A 16540-nucleotide genomic window follows, 5' to 3' on the forward strand; every position below is an offset into this window, starting at 1 on the left:
GTTAATTTAGGATAAGACATGAGTCAAATATCAGAAGGGTCAACCTGGGTTTACCCGAGTCGATATAAAAATAAAAATTATTATTATTATTTAAAAAATAACTTGGAAGTCGACCCAAGACCAGGCTCAAGTCACAGGTTGAAAGGTCAACCCAGCTAATCTATTTTTTAGAAAATAATAATCAAATCAACCTTATTTTAATTAGATTTTTTAAAAAAAAAAATAAATCAACCTTATTTTAATTAGATTTTTTTTTTCAAAAAAATCACATGTATTTGACCATGTTTTATCTTAGGTTGACCTTGATTTTTCACTGAATTAAATCAAGTCAATCATTCCTTTATTCTTTTTAAACTCAAACCAATTTAAATCTCAGATCAATATGTCATGTCAATTCTAGTTTTATACTATTAATTTTAACACTCAATATAAACTAAAGTAAAAAACATAAAATATAAATATAATTATTTTTTAAAATATATAAGTTTGATAATAATATATATGAAGAGTAAAATAATTTTTTTTTATATTTTATTTTATTTTATCTATTATAATCAAACAAAATATAGAAATAATCACTTTGTTTAGTACATCACTATCAAACATAATTATATTTCTGTATTTTTTCTATCTCGTCTCCTCTATTTTCACTGTTTCTGTCTTTTATGTCTCGTAACAGTAATTAAACGCTATCTATAAGTCCTTTAAGGCTAATGCAATCTTTTTTTTCTTCTTCTTTGTATAATATCAAACATATAGAATTATTTTTGTTGTAGAGGATACTTGACTGCAAAATTAATTTTAAAAAACATAAAAAGTAAGAAGAATAGAAATTAAATTTGAGAAGGGACGAGTAAAAAAACAAGAAGTTGGATTTCTAAGTCATTTGGGTCATGCTAAGAGAGATTTCATTCTAAAACAAGATAAAAACAGGCCTTTATTGTTTTTGTGATAAATTAGCCTTCATAAAATTTGCATTTCCGTCTAGCACGCTGAGATTGGCTAAAAAACAAAACTTTCCCATGCTAGCAAGCATGGAACAGAGAAAAGCAGAAGCTGCGGTGTGTATATTTGTAAGATTCCGTTTTCTTTTGTTTTTTAAAGCTCAAAATAAACCCTAAATTTTACTCTCAAACCTTTACTGGTTGAAGTTTGATTTTACGATATCCACAGCCACTAGCTCACCACATTGATTTACCCCCTCCCAATTTCCGTCCATTATTATTTGAATGATTTACACCCTCTAATTTGGATTTGCATCTTTTATACTTTGGGAATAAAAACAAGCACAGCCTAACTTGCATCATGGCCAGAGCGAGTGGTCATGTTACACTGGACTCGTTCGAGGAATACCTCTAAGACCCTAAAGCACATGGAATATCACCACAACAATCTACGGACATAATTCTGTCTTGAACCAAAATAATCTCACTTCCATGCACTGAACATTGGAGATGTCGATGAACTTTCAGAATAGCACATAACCCCATTCCATATTTCTTCAAACTCGACATTTTTGCAAAGCAAGAAGTTGTTTATACAGTTATTTAATCCGGTAAAGTCACAAATCATTTCTTTTCCAGACTAAACACTGCCAAATGTGACCATGAATGCTTAGATACAGTTGGTAATAGGAAGAAAATTAGTCTGCAAAGACCAGCGACTTTCTAAAACAAATAATTCATTGCAAGACAAGTGACAGCATAATCCCAGTTACCCCTCCTGGCTATCAACTTGAATTAACACGAAAAGGCACAGCTGTGATTCAACACCTTTTTATTATCAAAGCAAAACAGATGGTTATTTCCCACATTCTAGGTGGTGCCTGAAAAAAGCTCAATATCAAGCCAGGCCATTGACAAGCCATGGAAGACTTAGAGAAAGTTCCTGATGTCCAAAGACCTCACATCAACCTCTTTCTCATTCTTAAATTCCTCCCTGAAAAGAAAAGAAAAAGAAAAGAAAAGAAAGACAGAGGTGATATCAATTAATTTTATCAATAAAATATGTATACCAAGGAAAGGCTAATATTATCCCCACTAATGACTCATCAATCTAACTTCAAATGGACAATGAAAAGATTTGCCAGCAGGGAGCATATCATTTCAGCTGACTTAAGACAAATGGACAGGTATGCCATGCTTTGACATAATGCATGGTTCTTGCCAGGCATTAGTGGAACTCAATGACGGCATGAATCAGATTTTGTTTCACAAAAACTCGCTCAAGGTTCTTTCTTTCTTTCTTTCCAGGAACATCGACTTCATGCTAGTACCCAAATTCAGGGATAGTGGTGAAGCCAGATAGAAGATTAATCAAACTCAGGTTGGATAGGTTGTAGTGCTGATCAAGCTTAGGTCAAGGTCAAGTCATTTTACAGGTATTCTGCACAAGCTCGGCTCGAGATACAAATTTTTAATCATGCTCATCAGTTCATTAGGCTTGGTGGCTCACAACAAGCCTAAAGGTAAAGTCAAGTCACAGTCAAAATTCATCTAGCCAGAACGCCTTCTAAGGTTTCAGAGCATAAAATACAACTCATAAATTGTTTTTGAATTTCTATGCCAAACAATTCGTACAAAAGGAGCAGCCTTTTTGTCAATCACCTTCATTCAAGAAAAAAATGAGAATAATAATGATGATGATAATAAATAATAATGAGATAAGAGAAAGTCCTCAAGTTTTTTCAATCTTTTCCCTATTTTCATTACCTCCTAAAGATATAGAACATGGGTTTTTATTACTCTAGAACAAGCCACTTTGGAACGCTTACAAAAACACATAAAATGCCCATGTTCATGAACAAACCTAGTTGAGCAACCTAACAGTCATGCTCAGCTAGACTTACTTTGTTCAAGCTCGGTTTGAATTATGCTCTCAACTAGTTCAATCGAGCTTAGAATTGAGTCAATTCAAGTCGTTTGGGTTGACTTGCATCCCTATTCAGTGGTCATTCATCAGGAATACAAAAAAAGACTGAAAAAGTACTCTTTCCCAGAAAAAGAAAGAAATGAGAGCTAAACCCATGTCCATCCTATTTATTTAGCCCGAAGCCAAGTGTAGGAAGCCAGCATGTCTAGAACCACGAGGTTCAGAATCACAAGACAATAAGCACAAAAAGAATAAAAAGAATACCTCTTCCTCTGTGTTTCCATTGCCTCAACAGCATCCTTCTTCAGCTCCTCCAATTGTGCCTTGGCAATTTTAAGTTCCAACTCCTCTTCATATTTTGGTAGATCTTCCCTACGAACTCCAAGCCTATAAAGATTAAAAAAAACAAAAACAAAAGAGTCAAATCTTCCCTTCTGATATTACAAATTCCAACTAAAGAGCAATATCATCACAATAGCCACCATAAGGGAACCAGGAAGAAAAACACTTTGGATACCATCTCCATGTCAAACTCACTGCATGAGAACTACCAACCAGGCCAATGTGCACTTAACAAACAGAAATTAGTTGCTGGTAATAGTAAATCAACATGTTAGTTACACTGACTATTCATTAAATATATAGACAATATATAGATTGTCTGTATATTTAAAGTAAGTCCTCCAGTCAATACATAGACATGCAAACTTATTTTGTAAACCAATTCATGAGATGGTTCGTTTATCAATAAAAGCAAACATTCATAAGTCCTCAGAATAGTCCTCAGACAGTTAAGGATTGTATAAGCTTCAGGTTTCAGAAGGCAAGGAATATGGTCATGCAGCTAAAATAAACTCCATCAAGAACTTTTCATATAAACTTGACCGTCACAAAGTACAATACTCTTGCAGGTAAGATAAACCACATTACCATTCAAAAAAGAAAAAACAAAGAAGCATATTTAGTTGTTAAATCAACGCTTACTTCTTATTAACCTTGTCAAATTCCGCCATAAGAAGAGCCATTCCTTTCTTATCATTCCTCATCAGAGGTTGCTTAATTTCCTTTTCAACTTTTTCCAATGCATCCATCGTCATAGCCTCTACACCAAGCTCATCAGAGAGACCTCTCCTGAAGCGGAAAAACCAATATCCATCATTACATTGCAAATGAGAAATGCAACAAGGGGATGCTAAGATATCAATATAACTTTGGATTTATAACAAATGAATAGCACATCAGTCACTAGGGATGTTAGTATTAATTTCAGATCCACATGGACAAATGTTTGTCAAGGCAGGGCAGAGGGAAAAAAAAAGCTATTTCTTCTACATCCTAGTAAGAGGATAATTCATATATAGCAAATATGACATGATGCTTCATTTGCCGCAGAAATAAAATCTAGAACAGGTTAGACAAGATCTTGGAAAGGAGGATTACTTGGTTCTTATTTCCTGTAATTTCAGAAAAAACGTCCGAGCATCTGGAATATCTTGTGTTTCTTCTTCAATGGTAAACTGGATCCTTTGTGATTCTGAAAACAAGCCAGCCCTGCAGAGACAGAACATAGGCCAGTATCATAGATCATTAAATGAAAGCATACCAAATTCAGCACAAACAATGAATATAAATCCACCAGATCCAAACCAAATGCTCACCCAAAAGAAAGAGGGGTGCTAAACATGGAAACACCTCAGAAGAAACTTGAGAAACTATCAGAAAATAGAAGAATAAAGAATATCTTACTTCTCTCTAATTGTCTTCATGACCTTCGCATAATGAGACACGGCAGCTGGATTCTCAGGATCGATGGTGATCTTTTCCTTCCGAAGTACCCCAATGGCTGTCTCAAATTTCTGCTTGATGTCCCGAAAGATGTCCTTCAACATCTCTGTTTAGTTCAAAGGAAAACTTGCATTAAGTTGCCAAATCATCACAGTGTTCACTGTGAATAGTTGCATCTACCGGGAGTAAAAGATGTTATAACAGATCATAGTGTCATGAACAAACGACGATGATTACCACGTATTTTACTTTTAACTGGATTGTAAGAGTATACTAGTTAGAATATGAGGCAACAATATAAATCATTGTGATCACCATCATCATCATTTTTGTCGTCGTCAACAACAACAACAACAACAATGCAGCAGCAGCAGCAGCGACACCTCAATCCCAAAACTGGTGAGGGTTGGCTGTTAGCCCAAGAGATTAGAGTTGCATAGTATGAAGGTTGTAAATGCTTTAATGGGCTGTTCAAAAACAAAATTAAAATGTAATTTTGCTCTGAGCTTTGTGAAATATTTTTTCAAGTTCCTAGCACGACGCATGTGGTCACATGGCCACTAACATTCAACTTCTTGGCCCAGTACTTATCATCTCCAAACAACATGCTTTGAAAGTGGCAAAGCTAAATTCTGAGTGTCATCAAACAATACATGTGGCAAAAACCCATTTAATAACAGAAGTTTAAGGGTGTACTGACCATCTCCCTTGAGCCCGGCAGGAGCAGCCTCTTTTGCATAATAACGAACTGGAAAAGCATGTTGCTGATTCAAAATCGCTTGACTTCCATACAACTGCTTCGACCCAAAATATACCCACCAAAAAATAAATCATTATCAGTCAAAACAAAATCCCAATAATTGAACGAAAAATCACGGCACATCCTTAAAATTTTTTAATTTAATTCCACAATAATTCCCCTAACAGAACCCACAATAGAATTTGAACTTCCCATAAAATCTGATATTCCCAACCAACATTTAATTCCATCCTCAACAGAAAAATAATCGAAGCACAAAAAAATAACCCACATTGACCCAAAAATCTAAAATATCTAAAAAAGTTCAACATTTCTTCAGTTTTATAAACCAAACATAATTAAAAAAAAAAAACATCAGAGTTAATAGATTCATCATTTCCTCGATTTTGCGGGAAAACAAACAGGAATCGAAATCCTACGGTAAGAAATGAATGGATGAATGGAAACGAGGATAAGAAGATCTGAAATAGAAAGAAAAAAAGTAGTTACCTGTTTGGATCTGGACATGAGACGAGAACTGAAAGCCATGATTTTTAATTCTTCTTCTTTTTTTTTTTTTCCGGTGGGAGGACTACACTAGGGGTGTTTGGCTCTTTGTCTTTTATGACCACTGGAATCCCCACCTGAGCTGAGAGAGGCAGAGAGAGCGTGCGTTCTCACTTTTCAGGAGTAGGGCAGTCTTATTTTTGCACCGTTGGATCTTTTGGGTTTTATGTTAAGCCAACCGCTACTGTTTTTTTCCCTAATTCTTTTATCTCAATATTATCATAGTATATACTTTAATTTAATTTAAAGATTAGAAGGATTTAGTAATTTTTTAATCTCTATTTTATAATTACTTTTTTCACGTAATGTTATTAATAAAATATTTCTTTTATGGTGCTATTTTTAAGAAAACAATTAAAAAAAAAAACATTTTAGATTTACGAGATGATTTTAAATTAGTCGATACAAAAGAAAAATTATTGACATGAAGAATCAAAAGCATTGGCACATATAATATTTATGAAACCGTTGAGCAAAATGTTATGTAATATGATTGTTGAATTGTTTTCAAGAATACTTAAAAACAATTTAGAAGAAATATGTGGATAGTGCTTGATCTTTTTAATATAATTACAATTAAGCTATAGATACAATTGCATCTAATAAGATGATTTTATTTAATAATATAATTAAAAAAATTAATAACTATAAAAAAAAATTGAAATAAATAGCATTGTCAATCTCCAACAACCTAAATATAAAATGATTGAATTTGAAAAATAAATTAGTCAACTAAATGGAGATTAAAAAAATAAAATATATGTGAAATTGGACGAGGATGTTAAATTTCGTAAATTAGATCATGCGAACAAGATAAGAAAAATGATAAAACTTAAATTAAAAAATAATCTAATTTTAAAGAATAAAATATAAAAATATAAAAAAAAATGACTCCAAAAAATACTAAGTTAGCTAGTTAAACATGATTGAAAGAAAAATAAAATTACAAAGCCTAATTTTCAAAATTAACAATGACAAAGGATAACATGAAAAAATAAGTGAAAACAAAATGATATCAAGCATTGTTAATTTTTTAAACTTATAACTCGAGTCATTAAACTGGAAGTACCATGTTTGGAAAAATCACAAATCTTATTTTTCAATAAATTAAATATTGAAGGATGAAATAAAAAAAATCAATTATACAAAAAGAACAAAAATAAAAAAAATAATTAAGAGACTTGAAATAAAAGGCAAATGAGATGACAATCTATAATTTTAATTTGAAGGAGCAAATTGGAAAGAAACATTAAATTCACAAAAAAATCTAAAATTAAAAATATATAAATTAAAAATAAAGAACAATTTTTTTTTAAAAAAAATAACAAATTATAATTATAGATCAAAGGATGAAATTGAAATTTGACAATTGAGCCAAGAACAAAAATAAAAAAATAAAAATAAAAATTAAATATCAGTAAATAAAAGGGTGACTTTTAAAAATAAGAACCAAGATAGGAAAAGAAAAATAGAGAGGCCATCTATAACAAACTATTACCGAAACCGCCATATGTTCCCTCTATATGGAAAGAGGTGTCGAAGTGCTTCCATAACATGCACTTTTCAAGTGTCAACTAGTTTTTTTAATATTATTTTATATTTACAAAAATACTAAATTAACCCTAAACCAACTTAATTATAATAATAATAAAAAAACAAGATAAGATTATAAAAAAGTCCTTGGGAGTAAGTTTAATAACTTTTGTTTTTAAGAATATTTAAATCATTTTATTGTATTAAAAAAAGACAAAAACCCCTACATGCAAGTTTATTTTTTTTTTTAAGTGTAATTAAGTCATTTAATTGTGCTTAAAAAATAGAAGATTGTTTTGTCCCCGGTCAATTCAATAATGACGAATGAACTTTTATGAAAAGACTATTCTACCTTTAAAACCAAATTTATTCAGTTGTTTTTTAAATAAAAATAAAATGGTAATTTTATTATTCTAATTTACAATAACTTAAGTTTGTGTAAATAGTAAAACTCTAATTCTTTTTAATTTTTATCACACAAATGGCTCGCATGTTGCTGCGAGCCGATTAATAAATAATTATTGTAATAACAGTTAAAAGTGTTAGAACCATGTTATTGTAGACTTGGGCAACCATCAAGTCTATGTATCTTAGGTCTGGTAACCATGCCAAATGTACATTACTTGAGTTTGTCAAATATATCAAACCTAAATTACTTTGATTTAGCAAACATGTTAGCCTGCACCAAAATGTTTAGGTCTGGTGACAACCATAGATTCATAAGCCTTGGCCTGGCAATAACACTAGACCTAAGGAGCCTGGATCTGGCAATCATGGCAGACCTACGTGTTTGGGTTGGCGAACCTTAATGCCTAGGGCTGACAACCATGTTAGGCCCAGACGCCTAAGCCTCGCAATCATTCCAAATCCAGGCGCCTATGCTTGGTGACAAAGCTAAATTTAAGGCGTCTAGGTCTAGCAATCATACCATAATCAAGTGCCTGAATTTGATAACTATATCCAACTCGTGCCTTAGTCTATTAACCATAGCGTACCAATGCACCGAGCTTGACAATCAAGTCAAACTCGTACGCCTAGGCCTAACAACAATTTCAAACCCAAGCATCTAGGCCTGCTCAGACTTGTAAGCCTGGGATTGGCAACCATATAAAAATGACAAAAGCACCCCCTACATGCAGTATTGTTTTTGTTGAGACCTAATGATAATTTTGTATTTAAATTATTTTAATAAAAGAAAATGATAGTGAAACCCCTTAATACATGCATATTTTCCCCTTAAGAGCATGGTTGTATCCTCCTTGTTTATTTAAAAAAATAAATAAATAAAAACCCTAACTTGATGGTTAAAATTTTGTTCTCTAAAAAGCAAATTAATGTCTATATTACTTCCTAAAAAACCCAAATGGACCATTTTGTCCTATATAATTCTTTTAATGCCAAATATATCATATGAAAAAGACAATTCTACTCCCAATTGCATACTTAGCAAGGATATATTTATTGCATACTTAACAAGGATATATTTATTATTACACTGCTTATTTATATCTAGGTAAACAATGAAAAAGATACTAAACTCATTTAGTAAATATTATAATTTATTTTAATAGTATAAAAGCCCAACCAATAATGTTACATATAACAAAACCCTTTTTTAAGGAATAGAGAAAATGACATTTTAGTAATTTAATTTTAATTTTTTTTTTTACTTTTATGAAGCATTAATGAAGCTTTTTGTTTTATATAATTCTCTCAAGACAAGCATACAATCTAATTTTATAAATAAATTTTGCATAAAAGTTTTAACAGGACTATGCATCGTATGAGATTTCAGCCTAAATAAGGATTGGTTAAAATTCAGTTTTATTTTACTTAAATTAATATTTTTATGTTTTTAAATTATTTTAATGTATTGATATAAAAAAATTTAAAAATAAAATAAAATATGATTTCAATATACTTTTAAGTAAAAATTTATTGAGTTGTGTTTGTTGTTTTTCATATATTTCAGGTATAAAATAAATTGAAAATGAATTGTTTGGTTCAAAAATTAAATGGTCAATTTCTACCATGTTTCCAGCTAGTCAGGTTTGTGGAAACTGGGCTAGTTGGGCTGTTGAAAATTAGGTAAGCAAAAGACATATCATTTGCCTCAACAAATGATGCATAGTCCTCTTTAGTTTTCTCTTTTTTTTAAAAAATAAGCGGTGGATGACACAATAAAAAAAATAAAAAGCAAGGCCAAGCGTGCGGCGAGACCTTCAAATTGCATGCGTTTGGCCCTTTTATGTCATGTCTTTCTTCCTTCCCCCCTCTTTTCTTTTTTTATTTGTTTAGCACTCAAAAAAATAAAATTACCATGTTGATTTAATTAAACTTAGATTTTAACATGATTTTTAAATAATATCATAAATGTTTATTTGAATTTTAATAATATTTTTCATTTATTGCATATCTAATATGAAAATAACAATATTAATAATAAATTGTTCATGAAAATTTAATTCAAATGTTTTTTTTGTCTATAAATTCTTAAATAGATTTTAAACATGATTTTAACACACACACACATGCACATTGTTTTCAATCATAGCAAAAACAAGCACATAATATTTTAATATTTTTTTAACTTATTTTAGCAGTCATATTAGTTTTTAACATAAACAATGTTTCAAATTAAATCTTGAGCTGTTACAGGAAAACATCATTTTATAAGAAAACATAATTTTGGTTTAGTATTTTCTTTTTACATATTTTACAATTACAATTATAATATAATTATAATTTGTTAAATAGGAAGGTGATTTGTATGTTCTCTAAATCAAATCATAATTATACCTCTTTTCTTTCGAACAACATAAGTCCCTTCGATTCTCAAAGCCACAGTCATGTCAGGATATCACATCTTGTTATATTTTTCATTAGTACCATTTCTCGTATAAATCACCCTAAATCTAGTAGTTTTAGTGGGAGAATCCGGAGTTAAAAATTAAGAAATTATTATAAAAAAATTAAGAGAAATAAGTAAAATATTGTGAACTAAAATTGGAACGTGGATTGCTATGGTATGCTGATATTTTTATCATTTATGATGTAAATCAAGAAAGTATAAATTGGAGGGTAAAATAAATTTTTCATGAGTTTTATTTAGTATTATCAAATTGATTGGGGTTAAACTAGTTTTTTTACCTTTTTATACTAGTATCATAGGGCTCTTTAGTTTTTTTACTTTTTTTAAAATAATAAAAAGATTAAATTACATTTAAAAAAATAAAAAATACTAAACTTGTTGTTATGACTTTTTGATTTTTTATCATTTTTTTAATTATTATTATCAAATAGAATAAGAGACAATATGATCTTTTAATAAATAAAAAAAAGAAAAATACAAAGATGTTGGTGCATGTAAAGCACATTCTAGCAAACAGAAAGAGCCTGTGCCCTTAAAGTAGTACATTCGGCTCTTTAATTAGCCAAACAATGCCTTCAAAAACGATGTTAAGAACTTTGCATTGAAATATTTATTATGGTAGAGCGCATGTCGGTGGATGACTAGGATTTAATAGACTCTTTTTTTTTTTTCCCTTCTTTTATCTCTCTTTTCCTTCGTAAAATATAAAAGTATCTTTTTATTTATTTTTTTATATCAAAATCTAATATTTATTCTTTCAATTGTTATTTATCTCTTTCTCTCTCCTCTCTCTCGATTTTGTTTTCAATTTCATTTTTTAATATTTGATTTTAATTTATTTTTATATCAAATTTGATTTTTATTCTTTTTATTATTATTTATTTTGTTTTAAATTTTTGTTTTAAATTATTTTCCCTTCATTTCATCCCTATTTTATAGTTAAGAATTTTACTTTATCATTTTATAAAGTTTGCCTTTTATAACATTAGTTCCAGGCTAATAACAAAGGTCTTCAGATATTAAATGCATTGCCTTGATCTCTTTTAGGTTCTTTTTATTTTTATTTTTTTCAATCTTATTTTTTAATATTTGATTTATTAAAAATTGATTTTCACACTTTTTTTTTTCATCTAAAAAGTTATTTTAATCCTATATCTATAGTCACAAAATTATCAAACTAACCTAAATAAATTTAATTTTTTTTGTTGCTTCTTTTAAATTAATATTTTTTTCAGTTCTACTATTTAATAATTAAGTCTTGTTGTTATATTCTGTTTATTTTCGATAGAACTACTCTGGTATTTAAATCAGATCACAGGTTTGCCATACTAATCTAAATAAACTTAAATTAGTTTTTTATTTTCATTGCCAATATTTTTTTGCCAATTTATTTTTTATTATATTTTATTTATTTATATTATCAAAATTATAGAATTGTATTAAACCCGATCAAATTAATGATAGAATAGCACAAGAAGGACGACCTATCGAGTAATACCTATAGCTGCTGCGCGAAAAACCGAGATCTCTACAAAGATTGGTGCAACAAGGAGATCACTGAATCGATCCCAGTTGCAAGGCTTGTCAGGGATGAAATCCAATTAGACGGTTCCATTAGTTGCTTTTCACCAGAAACTGTTGGAAGGGTGACATTGAAAATATGAAATATAGGTAAGGGCAAAATCGATTGCCACATGAACAACAGTAAGTGGGGATAATTTTTGTAGTTTACCCAAACCTTTATAACTGACATATCTTCAACATAGACACAATTTCAAAGTCGTATATGTACTGTGTTAAATATTACTACATATCACTTCACCTCTATGCTGCAAAGGATTTACCACAGCCGCATGTCTTTGTAGCATTTGGGTTCTTGAAAGAGAAACCTCCACCGATAAGAGCATCACTGTAATCCAATTGCATCCCAAATATGAAGAGGAGGCTCTTCGGATCACAAACTGCAAAGCAAACATAAATAGGTTGGTAAAATTGTCAAAAATAACCTAGAATTTAAACAAGCACAATCTTGTTTTACATAAGCAGAGGATAGTAGTGTGAATTTCGCTAGCTGATTACGTTGTTTAAGCATGATAGACAGACGGTACCCAGTTTTCGTGAATGTGGTATATGTTGGCTACAGAAATCAGAAGAAAGACACAATTACGACTCCGAGATCCAGTATCCATGTTCAAGAAATAGTCTTGGCTACTACTACTAAAATTCAATAAAATCAAAGAAAGGATGATTATGGGCTCATACCATGGGCGTTCAGCAAGTCAATCTTGGATCACAAAATAAAAGGGCAGTGGCATATAAGAGAAAAACCTCAAAAATTAAGATCTGAAAAACACCAAAAGTTGCAACCAAGACTTAATCTGACAACTTGTCAAAAGCTTGCGCATAGCAACATAGTTTGATGATATTTGTAAGAAGATATAATCAGGACAAAAAAGTGTTTTATCAAGAGGATAAGAATTGAACATGGTCAAGATCTAATTTCGCATTTTCTTATAACCAACAATAAGAATTATTCTGCAACTGGGGTTTCAACTTTTAATACTCAATAATTATACAGCAGGCATGTTCATTTGAAAGATGATAGAATTCAAGCTGAGATTTCCAATAAAAGCACAACCACATCAGCAGGCTAGGCAGCCTGTTACTGTCTCATTGCAGATTAAGACCCAGTTAGAGTCTGTTAATGGAAGTAATATCGGGTTTGGCTCTGCAATTCTTGTCCTTCCCTATCTTGAACAAGAAAGTGAGAGAGGCCTTCTAGAAAAAGCAATCAGAACCATGTTAGGGTTTACTCGGAAGGGAATCTGCTGATAATCCTCCTAGAAACCCTGGTTGGTTTGATAGAAACTGAACTTGCCTTTATTCCCTGTATGGAACCTTTTAATAAGGTCAAGGTCATTACAACTAATGAAAGAGATAAAAGTCCTAGAACTGCGATACTTCCTAAAAATAAATATCAATTAATGGGTTCTAAACAACAAAAATCCTCATGTATAAATATCCTAATACAAGTTATTTTGTTATGCTACACTGTTTCCCATTATATCTATGTTTAACTCCTTCATACAACAATGCATATATGATAAGTTGGATTCCAATGGAAGAACTTGTACAAGAGAGGGGATAAAATGCCAAAACAAAAACAAGTATTGACTCATAAGGCAGCCGTTATCTGTCAAATTTCTACATTTCCTCCTAAATTCCCAATCTTCATCATGGAATATTATATCTTCGCACCCTAAAGTGGGTGACATTTCATCCAATTTAGAGTTCCTGACTATGGATGGACCATCCAGCTTTGAGTCTTTGTCACAAAACTATGAGATCTGCTCAGCTACTACAATGATAACTGAACATTCCCTAACCCATTCACATATATAAGGACCTACTTATGCATGAAAAGATTGCGAAGGTTATACAATAATGTAGAGCAATAGGGTATGGTGAGTAAACCCAAGGGTATGCTGATATGTTAGAATGATATTTGACTATATAAATTGCTTTCAATCAAACAGCTAACCTCATGAAGAAAACATACTCAATTTATTTGTTTGGATTCAAATACCAAACTGTTTGGTAATAAATTGTTGTGTCATGTTATTAGTATAAGATCATTTAAATTAAAATTAATATTAAGAAATAACTTAAATTATTCAACTTCTTTAATAAATTAAACATTTTCCTTAGAAACTAAATGAATTGCTTAAGAAACGAAATTCTTTCTTTGGAAAACATATAAATATCATAAAAAAAATAAGTAAGAAATTAACAATAATCCCAACTTATATTTTTTCTAGTAAATAAGAATGCTAAATAATTTCATTAAGACCGGCACAAGGTAAAAACTAGTATACTTAAGATAAAATAATTGAGGTCAGATGATTTTAATATCCTAACCCAATACTTTTTGGACATAGGGTCAGTTTCAAAGTAACCAAGGCATGATAATTCAATTTCCATCACGTTTGGATGCCACTCAAACACTTCCAGTTTGAGTATCTTCATGCCATAGATGTTTCACCTGCATTAGCTGCTTCAAACTAGCCTAACAAGTTTTACATATCTTCATCATATTTCAATGACAATCTAAGTTTAAATTTGATTATGCTCATTTTTAATTATAATTTATTAACAATTTCAACCATCCACCTTGATACGCTTTTCTACCTATTCATAAAGAATCACATCATTTGATGGTCAAAAGTGACTCAAAAGTATTGAGCTGAATCTTATCCCCATCACATTCAATCTAAAAATGATAATTCTATCCCAGTTGACGAGAAAATATTGCGATATAGTTATGCAGAACCATAGTTCAATTACTGTAGAGGACAGCCAAGCGATGTTTAATTTTTCTTGCATTTATAGGATGAAAGACATCATATTTCAACGAAACAATAGATGAATCAACAAACAAATACCATTTATAGATGAGAGAATCCCATTACCACCCACACAAACACCTTCCTCAACCGAACTCATCCAATACATTTGTATCCATGACTCTTATTCATATTTTCATTGTCCTACAATTAATGCATTTCGGTCTTATGTTGCTTAACTTAACCACTCACTACGTCAAACTAATCACCCTTATATCAAGATCCTCCTAAATAAACCACTACGTTGAGCACATGCTCTTCAATACTATACACAATACCACTTACGAAGCTCTTTCTGTCCAATCATGTGTTTCAAATGCTCTCTAAGCACAATTCCTCATCTATCAACAAACTCCATTGGCAAAACACCCCAACAACTGAGATTAAAGGTGTCCCAGTCCCGCTCACATAAAAACAAGACTCGCAGAGTAGCTATCCACGGTGAGTCCCGCTTTTCTATGAGTAGAGGAACGACATACCGAAAGTACCATTGGCTATATGGGACTAAACACAACCCTTATATGTACCAGTATTTGGTGCACACCTTGAAATGACAAACATTATTTATGTTATTGTCCCAACTAGGAAGATGGGACGATCTCTCCGGTCCAGTTTATACGTACCAAAAATTACATAAAAAGAAACGAAAAGAAAAGAAAGGAAAAGACGATGCAAACAGAAACACGTACCAATTACAAATCCGTCACATTCAATGATGGAATCATCGGTTCGAGCATTGGCTCGATTCTCAAAATCCATAGTGTAAGACATACCAGAGCATCCACCTTGTTTAACCCCAATTCTTAAGCACAGATCTTCATTTCTGTCATTTTTTATCCTATTCAAATGCTTCAACGCATTCTCCGTCACCGATATAGCCGGCGCCACCCCCTCCAACGGCGGCGAAGCTGTAATTATGAGCCATAACAACAACAACCAGTCACATACTATAATAATTAACAAGACAATTGAGTTGAAATGAAATGAATTACCGAGGGATGAAGTTGATCGAAGAGGAAGAGAAGGGTTTCGACGGCTGAGATTCGATGTGGAGAATCGGAAAGAGAGAGAATTTGGAGGAGAAGAGAAAGAGAGAGTTTTTTTACTAGTGTAATATGGTAATCGGAGAAGTGGAGAGTACGGTGGTGCTGTTGTTGAAGAGAATAACGCCATGGCTGGACTCATTACGGCGATTGATTGATCGATTAATCAAAGGTTTGATGAGAAGACGCAGCCGTTCCAAATTTGTCTACTGGTCAACATTATTTCATTTTTTTTTTCTTATATCGTGTTTATAATATATACGGTACTAGAATTTTTTGAGTTTTTTTCTTTTGTTTTATTTGGACTAAAATTTTATAAGATATTTATTTTTGTTGTGCTCGGCTGTCTGCATGAGAAAATAAAAATATATGAGAGAATACTTACTTAACATTTAATTTAGTTTAAACTAAAATCCAGGAGCTCCACCTAATAAAATACTATTTAATAATGCTGATTTTTTCAATATTTAATTAGAAATTCATGATTTTTTTAATTTTTGATCTGGAGTTATGAATTTAAAAAAATAATCTTATTAAAGAAAGTTTTTATTTTTTTAATTTATCTCTTATTATTTTATTAATTAAAAATTAAAATTTATGATTTATTTTAATTTATTTTTTATGATGTTATTCCAGTTTTATAATTTATTTTAATAATAATTTTTTTAAATTTATGTTTTTATAAAAAAATAATTTTATCTTTTAATATTTGGTTTGCTAGAAATTG

At 30.9% G+C, this 16540-nt stretch overlaps 2 protein-coding genes across 2 annotated transcripts; both read right to left on the reverse strand.

The window, feature by feature from the left end:
* Positions 1-1474: 1474 nt before the first annotated feature.
* Positions 1475-6107, reverse strand: LOC105126418 (probable ATP synthase 24 kDa subunit, mitochondrial). The gene is made up of 7 exons (XM_011027284.1): positions 5906-6107; positions 5357-5450; positions 4618-4762; positions 4312-4422; positions 3856-4002; positions 3136-3258; positions 1475-1938 (listed from the first exon to the last, which is right to left on the reverse strand). Exons 1-7 carry the CDS (start codon positions 5942-5944, stop codon positions 1875-1877), a joined length of 723 nt encoding a protein of 240 aa, XP_011025586.1. The 5' UTR covers positions 5945-6107; the 3' UTR covers positions 1475-1874.
* A 5882-nt stretch (positions 6108-11989) lies between these two features.
* On the reverse strand, positions 11990-16049 carry LOC105126419 (iron-sulfur assembly protein IscA, chloroplastic-like). The gene is made up of 3 exons (XM_011027285.1): positions 15763-16049; positions 15460-15678; positions 11990-12328 (listed from the first exon to the last, which is right to left on the reverse strand). Exons 1-3 carry the CDS (start codon positions 15953-15955, stop codon positions 12192-12194), a joined length of 549 nt encoding a protein of 182 aa, XP_011025587.1. The 5' UTR covers positions 15956-16049; the 3' UTR covers positions 11990-12191.
* Positions 16050-16540: the final 491 nt, after the last annotated feature.

The sequence above is a fragment of the Populus euphratica genome, unplaced genomic scaffold (assembly GCF_000495115.2).
Source record: "Populus euphratica unplaced genomic scaffold, PopEup_1.0 scaffold78.1, whole genome shotgun sequence".
In the NCBI taxonomy this organism is placed as follows: domain Eukaryota; kingdom Viridiplantae; phylum Streptophyta; class Magnoliopsida; order Malpighiales; family Salicaceae; genus Populus; species Populus euphratica.

Excerpts from the sequence above, each read along its gene's own strand:
- LOC105126418 (XM_011027284.1), bottom strand. The coding sequence starts at position 5,944 with ATGGCTTTCAGTTCTCGTCTCATGTCCAGATCCAAACAG. Across the intron at positions 5,451-5,905 it reads TCATGTCCAGATCCAAACAG|TTGTATGGAAGTCAAGCGAT; the intron begins GTAACTACTTTT and ends GGGTCGAAGCAG. Across the intron at positions 4,423-4,617 it reads ATGAAGACAATTAGAGAGAA|GGCTGGCTTGTTTTCAGAAT; the intron begins GTAAGATATTCT and ends CTGTCTCTGCAG.
- LOC105126419 (XM_011027285.1), bottom strand. The coding sequence starts at position 15,955 with ATGAGTCCAGCCATGGCGTTATTCTCTTCAACAACAGCACCACCGTAC. Across the intron at positions 15,679-15,762 it reads TCGATCAACTTCATCCCTCG|CTTCGCCGCCGTTGGAGGGG; the intron begins GTAATTCATTTC and ends TCATAATTACAG. Across the intron at positions 12,329-15,459 it reads ATGTGACGGATTTGTAATTG|TTTGTGATCCGAAGAGCCTC; the intron begins GTACGTGTTTCT and ends TTTGCTTTGCAG.